Genomic DNA, 18,044 nt, shown 5'->3' with positions numbered 1-18,044 from the left:
CACGACTTTATTGATTTTAGGGTCATTATAGTGGTCTAATGGCTCATTGTGAGCATGCGTCACAGTATAGGAATGCATTGACCATCCTCTTCGTCAATATACCTAAGTCATATTCATCTGTTACATCACAGGGAAGTCCTGTGGGTGGAGGCTTGGCAGGTAGTGATGGTTATGAAATGTTGATTCTGAACACTTACCCAGCCACCTCTAGCCCAGCACCAGACAATAAGAACCAGATGTGCCAATATAGCATTTTCAGAACTTCATGGCTCCACAGGCCTCTAATCGTCGCGTGACTGGGATACAAACCATAAGGGGGAGTGGTGTCACTTGGGACAACATGAACGGCTGAAGTTTAACTTGAGCTGCTCAAACAAATTCGACCAAAGCACACACATTCAGCATCAGTAGTTTCATACCTGCGCAACGAGAAGACTGGAGGATGGACGCAGCATACAAAACCAATAACGGGGACTATGCCACACTGGACAAGGGCAAAGAGGTAAGCAATATTAAACATAAAATCTATTGTAACCAATAATATTCAATGTATAATAACACATTTATGAACTTGTTTTTCACTAATAATATAATGGGGATGACAATTTATGTTATAATGTTGAATGAGTAATATACATTCATAAACGTATTGGCTTATAATACTAGAATGATGATAACTGATGGTTTTATGATTCTATTTATTTAATATAGCCATATCATTATTATTGTGCAGTAAATTCCATGTCACGAGATAGGGAAGAGAACAGCTATATTTGGCATTGGACAAACCCCATTTAAAATGTGCTATTGTATAAAGTCACAGTGTCATTTGGTGAAAACGGCTATTAGAATGGCAGCTATGTTGTTCATTGTCCAGCTACTGTATGTTGTTCACTGTGGCTGGAATATTCTAGTCAGCAGAATGGCAACACAGACTAGACTATTGTAAACATCTCATGGTCATTGTGAATAATGTTAAAAGGTCAGTGACTATGAATCCATGCAGGAATGCGTGTAATAAATATATGTATAGATGTTTTAATCTGATCTAGAAAGGGGTGCACAGTTTAACATCAGCTTTTGCTTGAGAGGTAATGATAAAATGTTTAGTGTTTGTTAATTCGTCACAATAATGGACTGTAGAAATTCTAAAGGGAGAGAAACCCAATAAACAGCGAAGTTCAAGGAATTGTGGATGTCGAGGTATTTGTGCCGAGTAGAGATAAATAGTCGATTTGGATGAGATGGTGTCAGGGGTCATTACGACAAAGGTCAGAGGGGAAAGGTTAAAGGTGTGAAAGCTTTGCACTTTAAGAGGTAAGTCCTTTAGAATATGCAAAATGACCTGGGTTCGAAAACCACAGCCCACACACAAACACCAAACATGATTTTTCATTGTGAGTGATACTTTCATTCATGGATTAAATTAACACAATCCTAATGATATAATGCATATTTGTTCAACTGTTTGATCTACCTGGGTTCCAATTAGGTTTGTGGGTCAGATTGTGGAGGCTCAGTCATTAGGGAGTGGGCGACGTGTTTGCGGTTCGGCTAGTCAGAGAGCGAAAGAGTGAGAGGGCATAAAGGAAGAGAAATAGCCGTGTAGTTGAGGTAATGCTAAGGGTCACCACGCTACAGAAGGTTGCCCCCTGGAATGTGTGCAGTGTTAGTTAAGGTCCAGCCCTGGGGGTCATAAGTCAAATTACTGTGAGTCTTGTCTTGTTGCAGAGGAAAGGCTCCATGTACCTGGAGGAAGAGACCAGTGCCAAGGCGGGGGTGCTGTCCTGCTTCTTCTCCCTGAAGGAGGAGGTTGGGGCGCTGGCCAAAGCCCTCAGACTGTTTGAGGTAAACCCCTCAACATAACCGTGAATATGAATGTACACAGTACGAACAATTTTACATGTGCAGTAATGTACTGTAGTCACACACATGCAAAGTAATGTTTAATCTTTATTCTGAAATGCTCTGATGTGTTTGTCCAATGAGTCATGGGTCAAGGACAAATAAGAAGTCAAAAACCTGGAAAGCTAAAAAGAAAGCTGTGATAGCTGAACGCAGTAATAGCTGAAATAGCTGTGAAAGCTGAAAGCAAGAATTGTCTGAAATAGCTGTAAAAGCTGAAATAGCTGCAAAACTGAAATCAGTAATAGCTGTAAAAGCTGAAAGCAGTAATAGCTGAAATAGCTGTGAAAGCTGAAAGCAGTAATAGCTGTAAAAGCTGCAAAAGCTGAAATAGTTGTAAAAGCTGAAATTGCTGTAAAAGCTATAAAAGCTGAAATAGCTGTAAAAGCTATAAACGCTGAAGTAGCTGTAAAAGATGAAATATGTAAAAACTGAAATAGCTTTATTATTATTTATTTGACCTTTATTTAACTTTAAAAGCTAGATGCTGAAATAGTTTCTGTAGGTGAGAAAGAGAGGTGGGTATGAGTCTGTTGTACAGTACAAGCACAACAACAGGCTATAAGCAAGCAAAGTAAACGATCACGTGTTTTTATCCATTTCATACCATGCGTACCAAATATGAATAAAACAGATGGAAAAAGACTAATCCACAGTATCTTCAGAGAATCAACTCCACAGCTGTGTTCTGGACCAGGAAAACTGCTTAGTCACTCCTTCAGGAGGACAGTTATTTTTTACATTGGAGTCATTTAGCAGACACTCTCTCTAATCCAGAGCATTTTACAGTAGCGAGGGAATACATTTTTATACATGTTTTCATATTGGTTTCCTGTGGGAATCGAACCCACAGCCCTGACGTTGCAAGCACCATGCTCTACCAATGAGCTACATGGGACCATTTATCACTAGCAACTTTAGGGAGGTAACGATCATGCCCATAAAAATCAGAGCGGCTCTAGAAGATTAGACCGAAGTTTACTAGCTGCCATTTGTCAGTCCAAGGGACCAATTTAAAGAGACAGCCAGGGCTTCATACTGAGTTAGCCAGACGTTCCCTCTTTTCCCTTCTCTTCATCCATGTAAGAATTTACAAGGTACACAACAAAACACGCTTCATAAGACAGCATGTTTCCAGTTAGCTCCAGATGTTAGAGGTTACTGACCATCCTCCTGCATCCTGGTACCTGCCTCAGTAAAGGACCTGTTTCTGGCTGAATACAGTACATAGGTCCTCCCAGTAGGACTCTATCATACCTTAGGGCCTGCTGTATTTTAATGTGTACAGCTCTGTGTCCGATTGGAACAGGCTCTCTCATACAAATAGACCAGTTCGTTAAATCTCTATGCAGGCTCCTGCGACAGAGGCCACGGTAATGGAAAATAATGCTCCACCATTGGATACTACCGGTAAATGCACTGTACGGTAACTACTGCACCCCCATGAAATATGAATAATGGACATTTCCCTGGGGCCGAATTTACATTAACATTTAACTAGCCAAATGTTAGTGGAGAGTTTCCAGCAGGGTGTGAAGGAGTTGGAGGACTACCCCAAGGTTTTTACATGATGTAGCATTAAAGTCCTAGGCTTTAGGTTGGTGCAGTATGTTCCCTCTACCTCTGGGCAAAAAGTGTTTGTCAACATTGTACCCTTGTTATTTCGGAATCAAAATGATACCATTGCGTCATTATGGATAGCTGTCTTAATAACACAAACATGTTGAACATTGTTGTGACATTTTAACGTGAGACCTTTCAACCAGGGTTCAAGGTTTGGTTTATTTGAAATATTTTGAGTTTGTTGACAACTCAATCAAATATTAACCAAAATGTGGTTGTTGATCTGACGTCTTTGTCCAATGTGCTGGTTGCCCAATGTGTTAGTAGCCAACGATGTTAATGTAGATTACTGAATTTAGAGTTGAGGGGATGTAAGCCCTATTCTTTAAGCTGTGTAGAATTATGGCTCTATGGTAACTGTTAGTGTGATGACATCTTTATCTTAGATATGTACGGGAGCAGCTGTGTACACAATCTTTCGCTCTTTGATCCGCAATGCAGGCTGAGGTTTCTGTTTTTGAAATAGTCAAAACAGACTGGAAGACACCCATCAGACTCCAAAATGGTCACCAGTTATGGCTACTCCATTCATTTGACCATGTTGAGTTGTACCACCAGCAACAGCTGACCCTGTATCAAGGTGCATTTTTTTTACATTTTGTGTTGACTTAAGTGACTATGTACTTCGTAGCACGCAGTCAGGGCTGTTTGGCAGCACATCCATTGTTTAACCTTCGACGATGAAGTGCTATCAAAGTTTGATGTCCTAGTAGTCAAACCAGAATTGGATTGTCTTGTGCCTCACTTGTAGGGGAGAGCGGGGTAAGTTGTGTCAAAGGGTTAGTTGAGCCACCCCTTGTTTCTAAGAAACCATACACACAATTAATCATCTGACCAAATATTTAGGAAGAGGTTATCATTTCATGGAGTCTGTGAAGGAAGAAACCATGTGGAAAAAGTGGTAAGTAAGTTAGGTCCAAAAAAGAGAAAATAAATGAATTTAGTGTGTTATACGTTTCATGATGCTTGTATCGAAACCAAAGTAGATGGTTTTATACATCAGTTGGGGTCTCTATAAGCCTCACATGAGGTTCTAAACCTAGCTTGAAAGTTCATCCTTGTAGCTATGTTGGCTAATATAGACAAAATGTTTGCCTTGGAGTAAGTTGAGAAAATGGACATAGAAACGATTACATTTTGTCCGTTTCATGCATAATATGCCTGCAATGGGTCATGCATATGAACTCAAGATATTGCATTTTTATTGTTACAGAGCAGACATCCTGTCCCGTGTATACAAATGTAAAACAATCAGGGGTCTAGCCCCCTTGAGGTTCTTGAGAGAGCAGCAAAGGAAGTGAGAGAGGGGAAGAAGTCCATTCGATCAGCAACAATGGATGGAAAAAAATAGACTGAATGACACTGAAGAGGTACATTGACAAAAAAGAAAACGAACAGGTATCTGTGTGAAAGAGAGGCTACGAGAGAGTAGCAGAGGCACACGAGGTCTTATCTGATGACATGGAGGCTGAGCTTGCTAAACATATCAAGAATTTCGCAGACCAGTTTCATGGGCTCAGTCGCCTCAAAAGAACTTGCCAACGAATTGGTACATGGAAACAACATCCCTGTCCCAGACAACTGGTCAAGAAATGGAAGGGTTAGTGATTTTGTACAGAGAGATCTATATCTGAAAGTAGGCATACATTTAAATATACAATATACCACATCCCCATTCCATGAATTAAACGTTGACCTTCCATCCCTATCACCCACTGTCACAAGACACTGTCATTCAACTCACCCTGTCCCTATTTTCAACTCACCCTGTCCCTATTTTCAACTCACCCTGTCCCTATTTTCAACCTATCCAGGGTAAGTTGTGCCAAGAGACCACTTTTTGGGGGGGCAAGCTGTTTTCAAAACTGTTATGAATTCTGATTATTTCCAGGGACACACACCATCCTGAAATATATGTAGATATCTTTGTTAGAAAGAATACTATATTTCCCTTGATGTCGTGACACTGAATGTAAATAACAGTTCAACTTACCCCACTCTCCCCTACAGATTAAAAATGGAGTAAAACAAAAAATCTTCATGCGTGTTTGTGGAGATGTGTGAGATCAATAAGTATCTTCCACGTGCTGTGTTCCAAATGTAAACATGAGAAGCTCCTCTGGACCTATGAGCTCTCATTCCCCAGATCCACCCCCTACTCCACCCCCATCTCCCTGTAAAACCCCAAACCTCTCCATTATCAGACCCAGTTTTAGTCCAATCACTTTCCAGCATCCATACCCTCCTTACCCTCTCTCTCCGCAGGACTGACCACACTCCACTGTACTCAGCAACATCAGTTGGCACCCCATCCCCCATTCCCCCCCCCCCCCCTGTTGGGCACCTCTCAGTCATCAGTGGGAGGACAGGATCATATGGATGGTTTAGGAATACAGTCTTCCCATATGGCTTTATTCATGTATGTGGAGTGAAACATCGAAAGGCATCCAAGTAGAAACCATCATAATTTGAATGTGAGAAATTGAAAATGACAGCTCAAGTAGGAAGGACCGAATACAAAAGAAACTTTTACATTGGCTCCATATATCCATATTACCAGCTGCATAATCAACATCATTCATACCCATGTACATTTACAGTATTCATTTGGAGTCAAGAAGTCCTCCTATGCAGTTCCAGTCCCCAGCTACATCTCACTAACTCCCTGTTTATTCCTCTGAAACTCCAGCCCATGTGATGTGGGTTGGATGTCATGTGAGGAGTCAATTCCTAGCATCAGTAAGCTTGTCATGACCGGACCGAGGCCTTAGCCCGGCCAGGGCCCGGGAAGGCTTAATGTCACTCACACGAGGCCTTGTGGTAGACATTCATTCCACTTCAAAAGTCACCAGGAGCATAGCGACATCCCTAGAAAGTACACAAATCTACCCAAACGACCCATACAGGCCCCGGGTCCACATTAACTGGCCGGGGGGCATATTTTGCCCCAGATAAACCAGGTCAGGCATCCTGTAAGATTAATATTAGAATAACACTGCAGTACTGATCTCCTGTCAACAACAAAGGAAACACTAAACTATCTGCCTGAACTAATACACAGACAGACCTAACAAACAGGGCAAACAAACTCACTGACACCACAAGGAGTCAATAAAGGCACATCAGATGTAAAGTATGGAGAGAAATGTTTGGCCAGCCATGGGGGAGGGGGGTGGAGCGTTGTTTTGTAACTAAAAGCTGTTGGATGTTGAAACAACAGCAGATCCATATGGTCTCCATAGAGCCCCAGTCTGGAGAATGGGATCCAGATGGAGATGGAGAGAGAGAGAGAGAGAGAGAGAGAGAGAGAGAGAGAGAGAGAGAGAGAGAGAGAGAGAGAGAGAGAGAGAGAGAGAGAGAGAGAGAGAGAGAGGAGACGAGAGAGGAAGAGAGAGGAGAGTGAGGGGGAATGGGACTGTGGCAGTAAGAGATTGTTCTACTCCCTCTCCACAGCTATAAAACCAAACCAAATGTTTAAAATAATTAACCAATATAGATTTGCATGTTTCCCAGGATGGTCCAAAAAGTACTATTGATATTGAAATGCATAGATATGTATATGCACACATCAAATCTCATCCAAAAGGACCAAAATCTGGAAATTATTCTCTGGTGTTAAGTGGCTATTGTAGAAAATGCAAAAAGTTGACAGAATGATTTCAAAGATGTGTTGGCATTGATAAAAATGCTGCATGTTGTTGTGCAAGCCCTTTTAATGCTACCACAGCTCACGTCCTGGCTCTAGTCGGTTCTATAACATCCAGCCCACAGTTAATTAGCTGGGTGATTGTTTAGTGGTGTACTGGTCTGTCCTACGGGCATGGTCGACTCCACAAGCCTGTCAAATGACCACTGTTTGGATGTGCACTTGGCGCCCTCTAGCGGTATGCTAGGTCCACATACAGTATTTCCAGTGCTAGATCGTCATGAGTTGAATCACAGGTTTTTAAAGTAGTTTTTCAAAAATGTAACCTAACTGTTATTGTCAATAATACAAGAATGCTTTTAAAGTAAATATACAAAAACAAAATAACCAAAGAAATAAAGTGATGTACAAGATCTAATAGCAGGATTGAACCAACCAGCTGTCACACAGGATATACAGAGCTATATGGCTTCTCCTCTGTCTCTGACTCAACAGGAGAAGGGCATCAACCTGATGCACATCGAGTCTCGCCCGTCGCGACTGAACAACCAGGAGTTTGAGTTCTTCATCAGCGTGGACACCAACTACTCCAATTCCCTGGACGAGGTCATCGACGGCCTGCGCACGGAGATCAGTGGCCACGTGCACGAGCTGTCACGCAACAAACAGAAGGACACAGGTGTGTGTATCAGGGTTGGAGTTCATTCCAATTCTCGGAAACGCTTTTTAATTAGGAAAATTCTGGAATTGGAATACAGAATTACTTTTTGAATTGACTAGAGTTGAAATGGAATTCCCTCTAATCCTGGTGTGTATGTATATAGAAAGATATTATCAATGAATAATCAATCTAGATATGCATTACAAACCATGACTGAAAGTTTTAAAAACCATGACTGATTAAAATCCTGACTAATAAATCATTATTTTAAGTGTACTTAACAATAATTATATGATGATATATTTGTGTCTAGGAGGGAAAAGGCGGAAGTAGACAAAGCCTGTGTGTGTGTGTGTGTGTGTGTGTGTGTGTGTGTGTGTGTGTGTGTGTGTGTGTGTGTGTGTGTGTGTGTGTGTGTGTGTGTGTGTGTGTGTGTGTGTGTGTGTGTGTGTGTGTGTGTGTCACATGATCTGAACTCTGGGTGGCGCTTTAGCAGGCCACCAGCCAGACTGTCTAATGAGGTGATGAGCGTCGCCGCGGAGACGGATGGCCTGTCCCTCACATCCAGCCTCCTTTATTAGTTGTTTCCACAATGACATTAGTTTAGTTACTGGGCACCAACTGGCCTGGCTGAAAACAGAGGAGCCCAGTGTCACCGACTGTCACAGAACAGACTGCCTCTATCACAGACCCAGAGGAGGGAGACTCTAACAGGGTCATCGCTCATCCCGGACAGACAGACAGGGCCACCACCAAGCCCACTCTGCCTAGCCCTATGGTCTACTGGACAGGGCGACAGGTTAATGTGTCATTGGAAGATATTACAGATATTTATGGTCTGAGATGGAGACAGGCTGTTTTGAGAGGAGTTTGGTGGGGTCCCATTGTTCCCCTAGCCTCAGGCTGGACCACACGGCCTCGATTTAGATTAATGGTCGACGTCCCGTACTTCTAACTGTCATAAATGAGCCAATGGGTGACCTCCTCTGGTGCTCTGTTCACTGTCAACATGGTTACTGGATAGTGTTTTATCCCAATACAAAGCACCCTGCAGGCAAAACCCCCACAAAGCCATCCACATCAATATTCATTTGGGCTTCACTTGTTTCAATCAATTTACATTTTGGAATTGGACATTGAACACAAGGCAGATATACTATAGACAATTGTAAATATTACTAAATTGTAGTTTTCTACATCTCAAGAAGTTATGCACCACCGTTTCGACTGTTTTTTTGGGGTCTGTTTTGGCCATGAATATATCTATTTGGTCTGTTTTGGCCATGTATATATCTATTTGGTCTGTCTTGGCCATGAATATCTGTTTTGGCCATGTATATATCTATTTGGTCTGTTTTGGCCATGTATATATCTATTTGGTCTGTTTTGGCCATGTATATATCTATTTGGTCTGTTTTGGCCATGAATATATCTATTTGGTCTGTTTTGGCCATGAATATATCTATTTGGTCTGTTTTGGCCATGAATATATCTATTTGGTCTGTTTTGGCCATGAATATATCTATTTGGTCTGTTTTGGCCATGTATATATCTATTTGGTCTGTTTTGGCCATGTATATATCTATTTGGTCTGTTTTGGCCATGTATATATCTATTTGGTCTGTTTTGGCCATGAATATATCTATTTGGTCTGTTTTGGCCATGAATATATCTATTTGGTCTGTCTTGGCCATGAATATCTGTTTTGGCCATGTATATATCTATTTGGTCTGTTTGGGCCATGTATATATCTATTTGGTCTGTTTTGGCCATGAATATATCTATTTGGTCTGTTTTGGCCATGAATATATCTATTTGGTCTGTCTTGGCCATGAATATCTGTTTTGGCCATGTATATATCTATTTGGTCTGTTTTGGCCATGTATATATCTATTTGGTCTGTTTTGGCCATGTATATATCTATTTGGTCTGTTTTGGCCATGTATATATCTATTTGGTCTGTTTTGGCCATGAATATATCTATTTGGTCTGTTTTGGCCATGAATATATCTGTTTGTCACATTCATCTGAGCTTGGTAATGAGGAGATTCCCCCGTCCTACAGTTCCATGGTTCCCCAATGACATCCAGGACTTGGATCGCTTTGCCAACCAGATTCTGAGCTACGGATCTGAGCTGGATTCTGATCACCCTGTAAGGATCAACCATTTATTACTGTCTGTTTACATCCTACACACTGTGTACTGGGTGTCTGCTTTGTATTGTATGTGTGTCTGCATTGTTGGGAAGGGCCCGTAAGTTAACATTTCACTGTTAGTCCACACCTGTTGTTATACGAAGCGTGTGTGTACATACGTATGTACATGTGTGTATGCATGTGCACCCACACGTGTGTTTTATGAAAGACTCAAATCGTGATGACAGTCCCCACTCTGCTATCTATTCTAATGGAAACTCTCTAGGGCCCCAAATTGATGTCATTGCTTTAATTGAGCCCCTATAATTATAGATAATTGCTCCCTTTTGCCACCGCCTTTAAAGTGAAATGTATTCCTCATGAGCAGCATACATTCTACAAAGGCCTCATTTGAATATGTGTTTCCAGCCAGGGCTCTGAGCAGAGTGGGAGAGTATGATGCTGTCAAAGAGTCCAAGTAGTCCTAGCTGAGGATTTACACACTATATACAAGGCCAGGCAGTGATCATAAATAAGGTCTAACATTGATTACTTCTGTCTTTCACTCCAGGGCTTCACAGACCCAGTGTACAGAACCAGGAGGAAGGAGTTTGCCGACATTGCCTACAACTACAGATAGTAAATATCCATCCAGACTAAAATACTTTTTCTCTTGGGTCCCTCTCTTTTACACAACAGCAGAGGTGAAGAGAGCTTCTAGAACCTACTAGAAGTGATCTATGTCCCTCTCCTCCAGCCTCATTTCAGTCCCCGCTTTGCCTTTTATTGAAAATGACCACAAACAAAAGGGGACAAATTACAGAGGGGGCAGTGGTGGATTTGAAGCCTCTAGCTTTGTTCGCATAATTGAGACTTCATTATTCCCAGGAACTACAAAGAGCGCCAGCCCCAATGAAAACACCCTCACAGGAAGCTCACATTTACATAGCAGTGGGACCTTGGTAGAATAATGAAGTGAATCCACTCACTGATCCCCCCCCCGCCCCATCCATCCATCCTCCCTCACCAAATAAGGACTGTGTGTCTGTGTATAGAAGAACATATTATACACAAGTGTGTGTTAACAACAGTGTGTCTCTCTGTTTCAGTGGCCAGGTCATTCCCAAGGTGGAGTACACAGCGGAGGAGAAGGCCACATGGAGCACAGTGTTCAATGAGCTGAAGACTCTGTACCCCACGCACGCCTGCCGCGAGCACAACCGTGTGTTCCCCCTGCTGGAGCAGTACTGCGGCTACAGGCAGGACAACATCCCCCAGCTGGAGGACATCTCACGCTACCTGCAGTGTAAGACAACAGATCGTGCCTAAGTGCCCCACTTCCTATGCTTCTATCAGCGTCCCACATACACCGACATGATACCCTCCCCTCCTCTCTGTTTTAGCGTGCACAGGTTTTCGGCTGCGCCCAGTGGCTGGCCTGCTCTCCTCTCGGGATTTCCTGGCTGGTCTGGCCTTCCGAGTCTTCCACTCTACACAGTACATCCGTCACCAATCCAAGCCCATGTACACACCTGAGCCGTGAGTGTCACCCTCATCATTTTAAGGAGAAAAAAAACGTCAAAAACCTAACATTGCCATGGTATGTTTTAGGGACCGTCCGATTTCCGTCATTTTCGCCCATTTCCACACATATAGAATGGGTTGGTACACTGTTTGCAAATTACAGCCGCCCCCCTGTTAAGTACTTTCGGCCGGCAAACGCCACTGGTGTGTCCGTGCCTTTATATAAGTGTCACATCCCACCTTGGGACCAGTTGTACATAGTTGAATATGTTCTACAGTCATTGACTTACATCTATCTCTCCACAGGGATATCTGCCATGAACTCCTGGGCCATGTTCCTCTGTTTGCTGACCCCACCTTTGCCCAATTCTCACAGGTAAAGAACACAAGAGGACATTAACCTTCTTTAACCCCTGCTGGTATCATAACGTCAGAGAACTATCCATTGTTGGCGTGAAAAAGGGTACCACTTTAAAGATCAGCTTCAAACACAGTCATGCTAGTCATAATGTTGAGGAGGATTGAGGAGAATGCCATGCAACTGTACTGCATGTGTCAGTCCTTCTCTAATATTGGTTTTGCTCCTGTAGAACGCTTTCATCTGTGTTACAGCACAATATCCTGAAGCAGATACAGTTGAAGTCGGAAGTTTACATACACTTAGGTTGGAGTCATTAAAACTAATTTTTCAACCACTCCACAAATGTCTTGTAAACAAACTATAGTTTTGGCAAGTCGGTTAGGACATCTACTTCGTGCATAACAAGTAATTTTTCCAACAATTGTTTACAGACAGATTATTTCACTGCATCACAATGCCAGTGGGTCAGAAGTTTACATACACCAAGATGACTGTGCCTTTACACAGCTTGGAAAATTCCAGAAAATGATGTCATGGCTTTAGAAGCTTCTGGTAGGCTTATTGACATAATTTGAGTCAATTGGAGGGGTACCTGTGGATGGATTTCAAGGCCTACCTTCAAACTCAGTGCCTCTTTACTTGACATCATGGGAAAATCAAAAGAAATCAGCCAAGACCTCAGAAAAAAAGGTAGACCTCCACAAGTCTGGTTCATCGTTGGGAACAATTTCCAAATGCCTGAAGGTACCACGTTCATCTGTACAAACAATAGTACGCAAGTATAAACACAATGGGACCACGCAGCCGTCATACCGCCCAGGAAGGAGACACGTTCTGTCTCCTAGAGATGAACGTACTTTGGTGCGAAAAGTGCGAATCAATCCCAGAACAACAGCAAAGGACCTTGTGAAGATGCTGGAGGAAACAGGTACAAAAGTATCTATATCCACAGTAAAACGAGTCCTATATCGACATAACCTGAAAGGCTGCTCAGCAAGGAAGAAGCCACTGCTCCAAAACCGCCATAAAAAAGCCAGACTACGGTTTGCAGCTGCACATTGGGAAAAAGATAGTACTTTTTGGAGTAATGGCCTCTGGTCTGATGAAACAAAAATGGAACTGTTTGGCCATAATGACCATCGTTATGTTTGGAGGAAAAAGGGGGAGGCTTGCAAGCCGAAGAACACCATCCCAACCGTGAAGCACGGGGGGGGGGGGGGCAGCATCATGTTGTGGGGGTGCTTTGCTGCAGGAGGGACTGGTGCACTTCACAAAATAGATGGCATCATGAGGCAGGAAAATTATGTGGATATATGGAAGTAACATCTCAAGACATCAGTCAGGAAGTGAAAGCTTGGTTGCAAATGGGTCTTCCAAATGGACAATGACCCCAAGCATACTTCCAAAGTTGTGGCAAAATGGCTTAAGGACAACAAAGTCAAGGTATTGGAGTGGCCATCACAAAGCCCTGACCTCAATCCTATAGAAAATTTGTGGGCAGAACTGATAAAGCGTGTGTGAGCAAGGAGGCCTAGAAACCTGACTCAGTTACACCAGCTCTGTCAGGAGGAATGGGCCAAAATTCACCCAACTTATTGTGGGAAGCTTGTGGAAGGCTACCCGAAACATTTGACCAAAGTTAAACAATTTAAAGGCAATGCTACCAAATACTATTTGAGTGTATGTAATCTTCTGACCCACTGGGAATGTGATGAAAGAAATAAAAGCTGAAATAAATCATTCTCTCCACTATTATTCTGACATTTCACATTCTTAAAATAAAGTGGTGATCCTAACTGACCTAAGACAGGAAATTTTTACTAGAATTAAATGTCAGGAATTGTGAAAAACTGAGTTTAAAATGTATTTGGCTAAGGTGTATGTAAACTTCCGACTTCAACTGTATAGACAATAACAGGATTTATTTGACGCTATTCTGAACAGGAAATCGGTCTGGCTTCCCTGGGTGCCCCCGATGAGTACATTGAGAGGCTTGCTACTGTAAGTATCTCAGACGTCTCACAACATCAACTACAGCCGACTCCTGATACCAGAGGAAGGCAAAACAATATTGAATATGTGATGAGGCCTTGTGTCTGTCTGTCCACAGGTCTATTGGTTCACAGTGGAGTTTGGCCTCTGCAAGCAGGGCTCTGAGATCAAGGCCTATGGAGCTGGCCTTCTCTCATCATTTGGAGAGCTGCAGGTATTTACATTGCATTTACGCCTTCCAGAGCAACTTACAATGAGAAATAGTCATTTTTGCGAGAGTGTCTTTCATGACCTGTTTTTATGCCCACGTGCACAGGACTCCTTCCTGCAGTTCTAATATAGACAAATCCCTATGAGGTAGCCCAGTGGTCTGTCAGTCAGCAGCATCGCATTAGTGGAAACGAAGACTGTTCTCAGGGCAGACCTGGTTGTAGCTAGATATGTTCGAGTCATGTCGGGGACAGTTTTAGCATTTTAGCTGACCCTAATTTTAACCTACTTCTCCAAACCTGACAGGTAAGTTCTCCAAAACATGCTACGAAAAGTAACTTCTACTAGTCAAAACCGTCAGACCTGCCCTGATACCAATCTTGGTTTCCAGTAATGCGATACAGCTGTCAATCAGTTTGTTAGTGGTCCACCCAGGGCTCAGGCGAAATGTGTCACTGGGGGAAACTGGTGAGGAGTGGGTTAGTGGTTCACTGGAGAAGTAGGGGGCAGAGACAGAATTCATATCTTAATAACCTCTCTGGGCTAGGTGGGACGCTAGACACACTATTCAACAGCCAGTGAAATAGCATGGCGCGAAATACAAAACAGCAAAAATCTCATAATTTCATTTTCTGAAAGAATCAACTATTTTACACCATTTTAAAGATAAGACTCTCGTTAATCTAACCACAATGTCCGATTTCAAAAAGGCTTTACGGCGAAAGCATAAAATTTGATTATGTTAGGACATAAACTTCACAAGAAAAACCACACAGCCATTTTCCAAGCAAGGACATGCATCACAAAAACCAAAAGTACAGCTAAACTATTCACTAACCTTTGATGATCTTCATCAGATGGCACTCATAGGACGTCATGTTATACAATACATGTATGTTTTGCTCGATAAAGTTAATATTTATATCCAAAAACAACATTTTACATTGGCAAATGATGTTCAGAAAATGTATTCCCACCAAAACTTCCAGTGAATGTGCACATAAATTTACAAAAATACTCATCATAAATGTTGATAAAATTTACAACAGTTATTGAAAGAATTATAGATATACTACTCAATGCAACTGCTGTGTCAGATTTTAAAATAACTTTACGGAGAAAGCACATTTTTCAATATTCTGAGTACAGACCTCAGCCGTCAAAGCAAGCTATACAGATACCCGCCAAGTTCTGGGGTCAACTAAACTCAGAATTAGTATTATAAATATTCTCTTACCTTTGCTGATCTTCGTCAGAATGCACTCCGAGGACTCCTACTTCAACAAGAAATGTTAGTTTTGATCGAAATACTCCATATTTATGTCCAAATACCTCAGTTTTGTTCGTGCGTACAGATCACTATCCAAAGGCATAACGCGTGAGCGTAAATCAGGACACGAAAAGTCAAAATGTTCCATTACCGGTCGTAGAAACATGTCAAACGTTGTTTACAATCAATCCTTAGGGTATTTTTAACATAAAACGTTGATAATATTCCAACCGGACAATAGCGTATTCATTCCAGGAGAAAAAGAAGGAATGGCGCACTCGCGGGCTCGCGCATACCCAAGCCCTTTGTCCATTGGCAGTCCACTCATTGACTGAGCAACTATTCTCTGCCCAGTAACAGGGGAAGGAGGAAACAAGTTTCTAAAGGCTGTTGACAGCCAATGGAAGTGCAACGTGACCCCACAGACACTGTAGTTTCGATAGGGATTCAAAAGAAGAACTACAATTCTCAGATTTCCCACTTCCTGGTTGGATATTTCTCAGGTTTTTGCCTGCCATATGAGTTCTGTTACACTCACAGACATCATTCAAACATTTTTAGAAACTTCAGTGTTTTCTATCCAAATCTACTAATAATATGCAAATATTTGACTCTGGGCCCGAGTATTAGGCAGTTTACTCTGGGCACGCTTTTCATCCGAAATCGAAAATACTGCCCCCTATACCCTAAAAAGTTAAGTCACCAGTTACATCAGACGTTGTCATCAGAGGATGAGCAGTTAACTGAGTCATATCACAGCAGGACGCCATTCACACTGCACTTCCTGTTTACTGCTACCGAGGCGCACAGAGTGTCATTGAGGAATTGCACACTGCTAGTGGTCCGTGACCTCAAAACACCAAATGAGGACATGTAACCTGGATTCTGCTCATTGTAGATTGATTCATGACAGTGGTGCATCTCCCGTAAATGGGGATTAGAGTTGGAGTCCAACTCTGGAATAACATTTGACTGTTTTGAATTGTTTTACAGTACTGTTTGACAGACAAGCCCAAGATTCAACCATTTGACCCTGCAAAGACCAGCCTCCAGAAGTACCCAATCACTGAGTTCCAACCCGTTTACTTTGTTGCAGAGAGCTTTGATGACGCCAAAGAGAGAGTCAGGTAATATTTAACATCTGTACAATATTAAACATTTATTATGTCACATTCATTCACTGCATTTGCTTTGGACCTCTGGATCTTTATATCGTAATATATTACGTTCACATTTTCAATTGATAGTCCTATGTTATGACTCTTTATACAGGAAATTTGCCGACACCATCCCCAGGCCTTTCTCAGTGCGCTACAATGCATACACCCAAAGCATTGAAGTCTTGGATAACACCCAGCAGCTGAGAAACCTGGCTGACAACATCAGTGGTGTGTGACATTTCTATAGAGTCCTCATAAAACTAACTTCTCAATAACCCCTTATGCAAATACCAACATCAAGTACTATTAGAAATGGATTCAAATTAGATTTTCTACCAATTGTAATTTATATACACTGTATGTAATATATGCTATTTAGCATACACTTTTATCCAAAGCGGCTTAAATTCATGCAGGCATACATTTTACATAAGGGTGGTCCTCGGAATCTAACCCAGTACTCTGACATTGCAAGCACCATGCTCTACCATCTGAGCTATAGATTTATTTTTGTCTTGCCTTTTACAAATTGAAAACATAGTTTAATTAAATACAATATCTGTATGAATGCCCAACTCCTACTGGAATTTAATGTTTCTTAATCTTCTACAGATGAACTACCTAATTTTATCATGTTGCTTTTATTTTAGGGGAAATTGGGATCTTGTGCAATGCCCTGCGGAAGATGGAGTAAGGAGACCACTTTGGAGACATCCTTCAATACTGATGTGTGCAATGATAGAATCTCAATGCATTTCATCAATCTTGTAGATTTCCATTTTACTCTTTGTGTTTATAATCTGTGTGCTTGTCCATTATAACATCTACTGCATTCTGCTTCATCTTTATATAAATTATTCATAATACCTGCTGCAACCCAGACACAAGTCATTTTAAGTAGAACATTTTAATTTTAGTAGTCAATATTAGAGTAGCACTCTCTCAATGAATCACACGGACATACTACTAGCCAATGAAAATGCACATCGAAAATTAGTCACTCATTGTAAATATGAAGTTACATAAAACAAGTATTAACTTTAAATGAATTATTCGATAAAGTGATTGAGTTTTTCGTTAGATTTTTGTTAACACCAACAAGGAGAAGTATTCTTTCATCATACCTTTTTCAGTATGTTCTAGAAATCCAACACCGCCGATAGGTTAACCGATGTCATTTTCTGTAACCATCTGAGAGGGATTACATTGGAATAGTGCCGTTCCAAAACTATTAGCGCAGGCTTTGAAGACGATCTAATTCGCACTTCAGTATTCTATCTATAGTGGTTAAATTGCAAATAACCAAAATAAATCCTTGCATTATGCTATAAATAGCTAGGCCTATATAACACAATAACGAAATGCAATGTGTATGTCCAGCATGTTAGATAATGTGTTTGATTATATCCTGAATTCTGATTAATCCAAATGATCGACTGTTGTTCCATTCTTTACTATCACATTTGTTTCTATAATATGCAGGAAAATGTGTTATTAACTTGCCAAATAAATGTATGTTAAAAAGGTTCTTTCATATCAATTATCTCAAAATAATA

General features: G+C 41.4%; 1 protein-coding gene across 1 annotated transcript; it reads left to right on the top strand.

The window, feature by feature from the left end:
* The first annotated feature begins 213 nt into the window (after positions 1-213).
* Positions 214-18,012, top strand: LOC115198943 (phenylalanine-4-hydroxylase). Its single transcript, XM_029761380.1, has 13 exons — positions 214-502; positions 1,732-1,848; positions 7,670-7,853; positions 9,900-9,988; positions 10,543-10,610; positions 11,081-11,277; positions 11,375-11,510; positions 11,802-11,871; positions 13,801-13,857; positions 13,967-14,062; positions 16,322-16,455; positions 16,601-16,716; positions 17,139-18,012. Exons 1-13 carry the CDS (start codon positions 443-445, stop codon positions 17,180-17,182), a joined length of 1,368 nt encoding a protein of 455 aa, XP_029617240.1. The 5' UTR covers positions 214-442; the 3' UTR covers positions 17,183-18,012.
* The last annotated feature ends 32 nt before the right edge of the window (positions 18,013-18,044 follow it).

The sequence above is a fragment of the Salmo trutta genome, chromosome 8 (assembly GCF_901001165.1).
Source record: "Salmo trutta chromosome 8, fSalTru1.1, whole genome shotgun sequence".
In the NCBI taxonomy this organism is placed as follows: Eukaryota; Metazoa; Chordata; class Actinopteri; order Salmoniformes; family Salmonidae; genus Salmo; species Salmo trutta.
The sequence above is the reverse complement of the archived record's forward strand: the minus strand, read 5'-3'. Positions and strand labels throughout refer to the sequence as shown.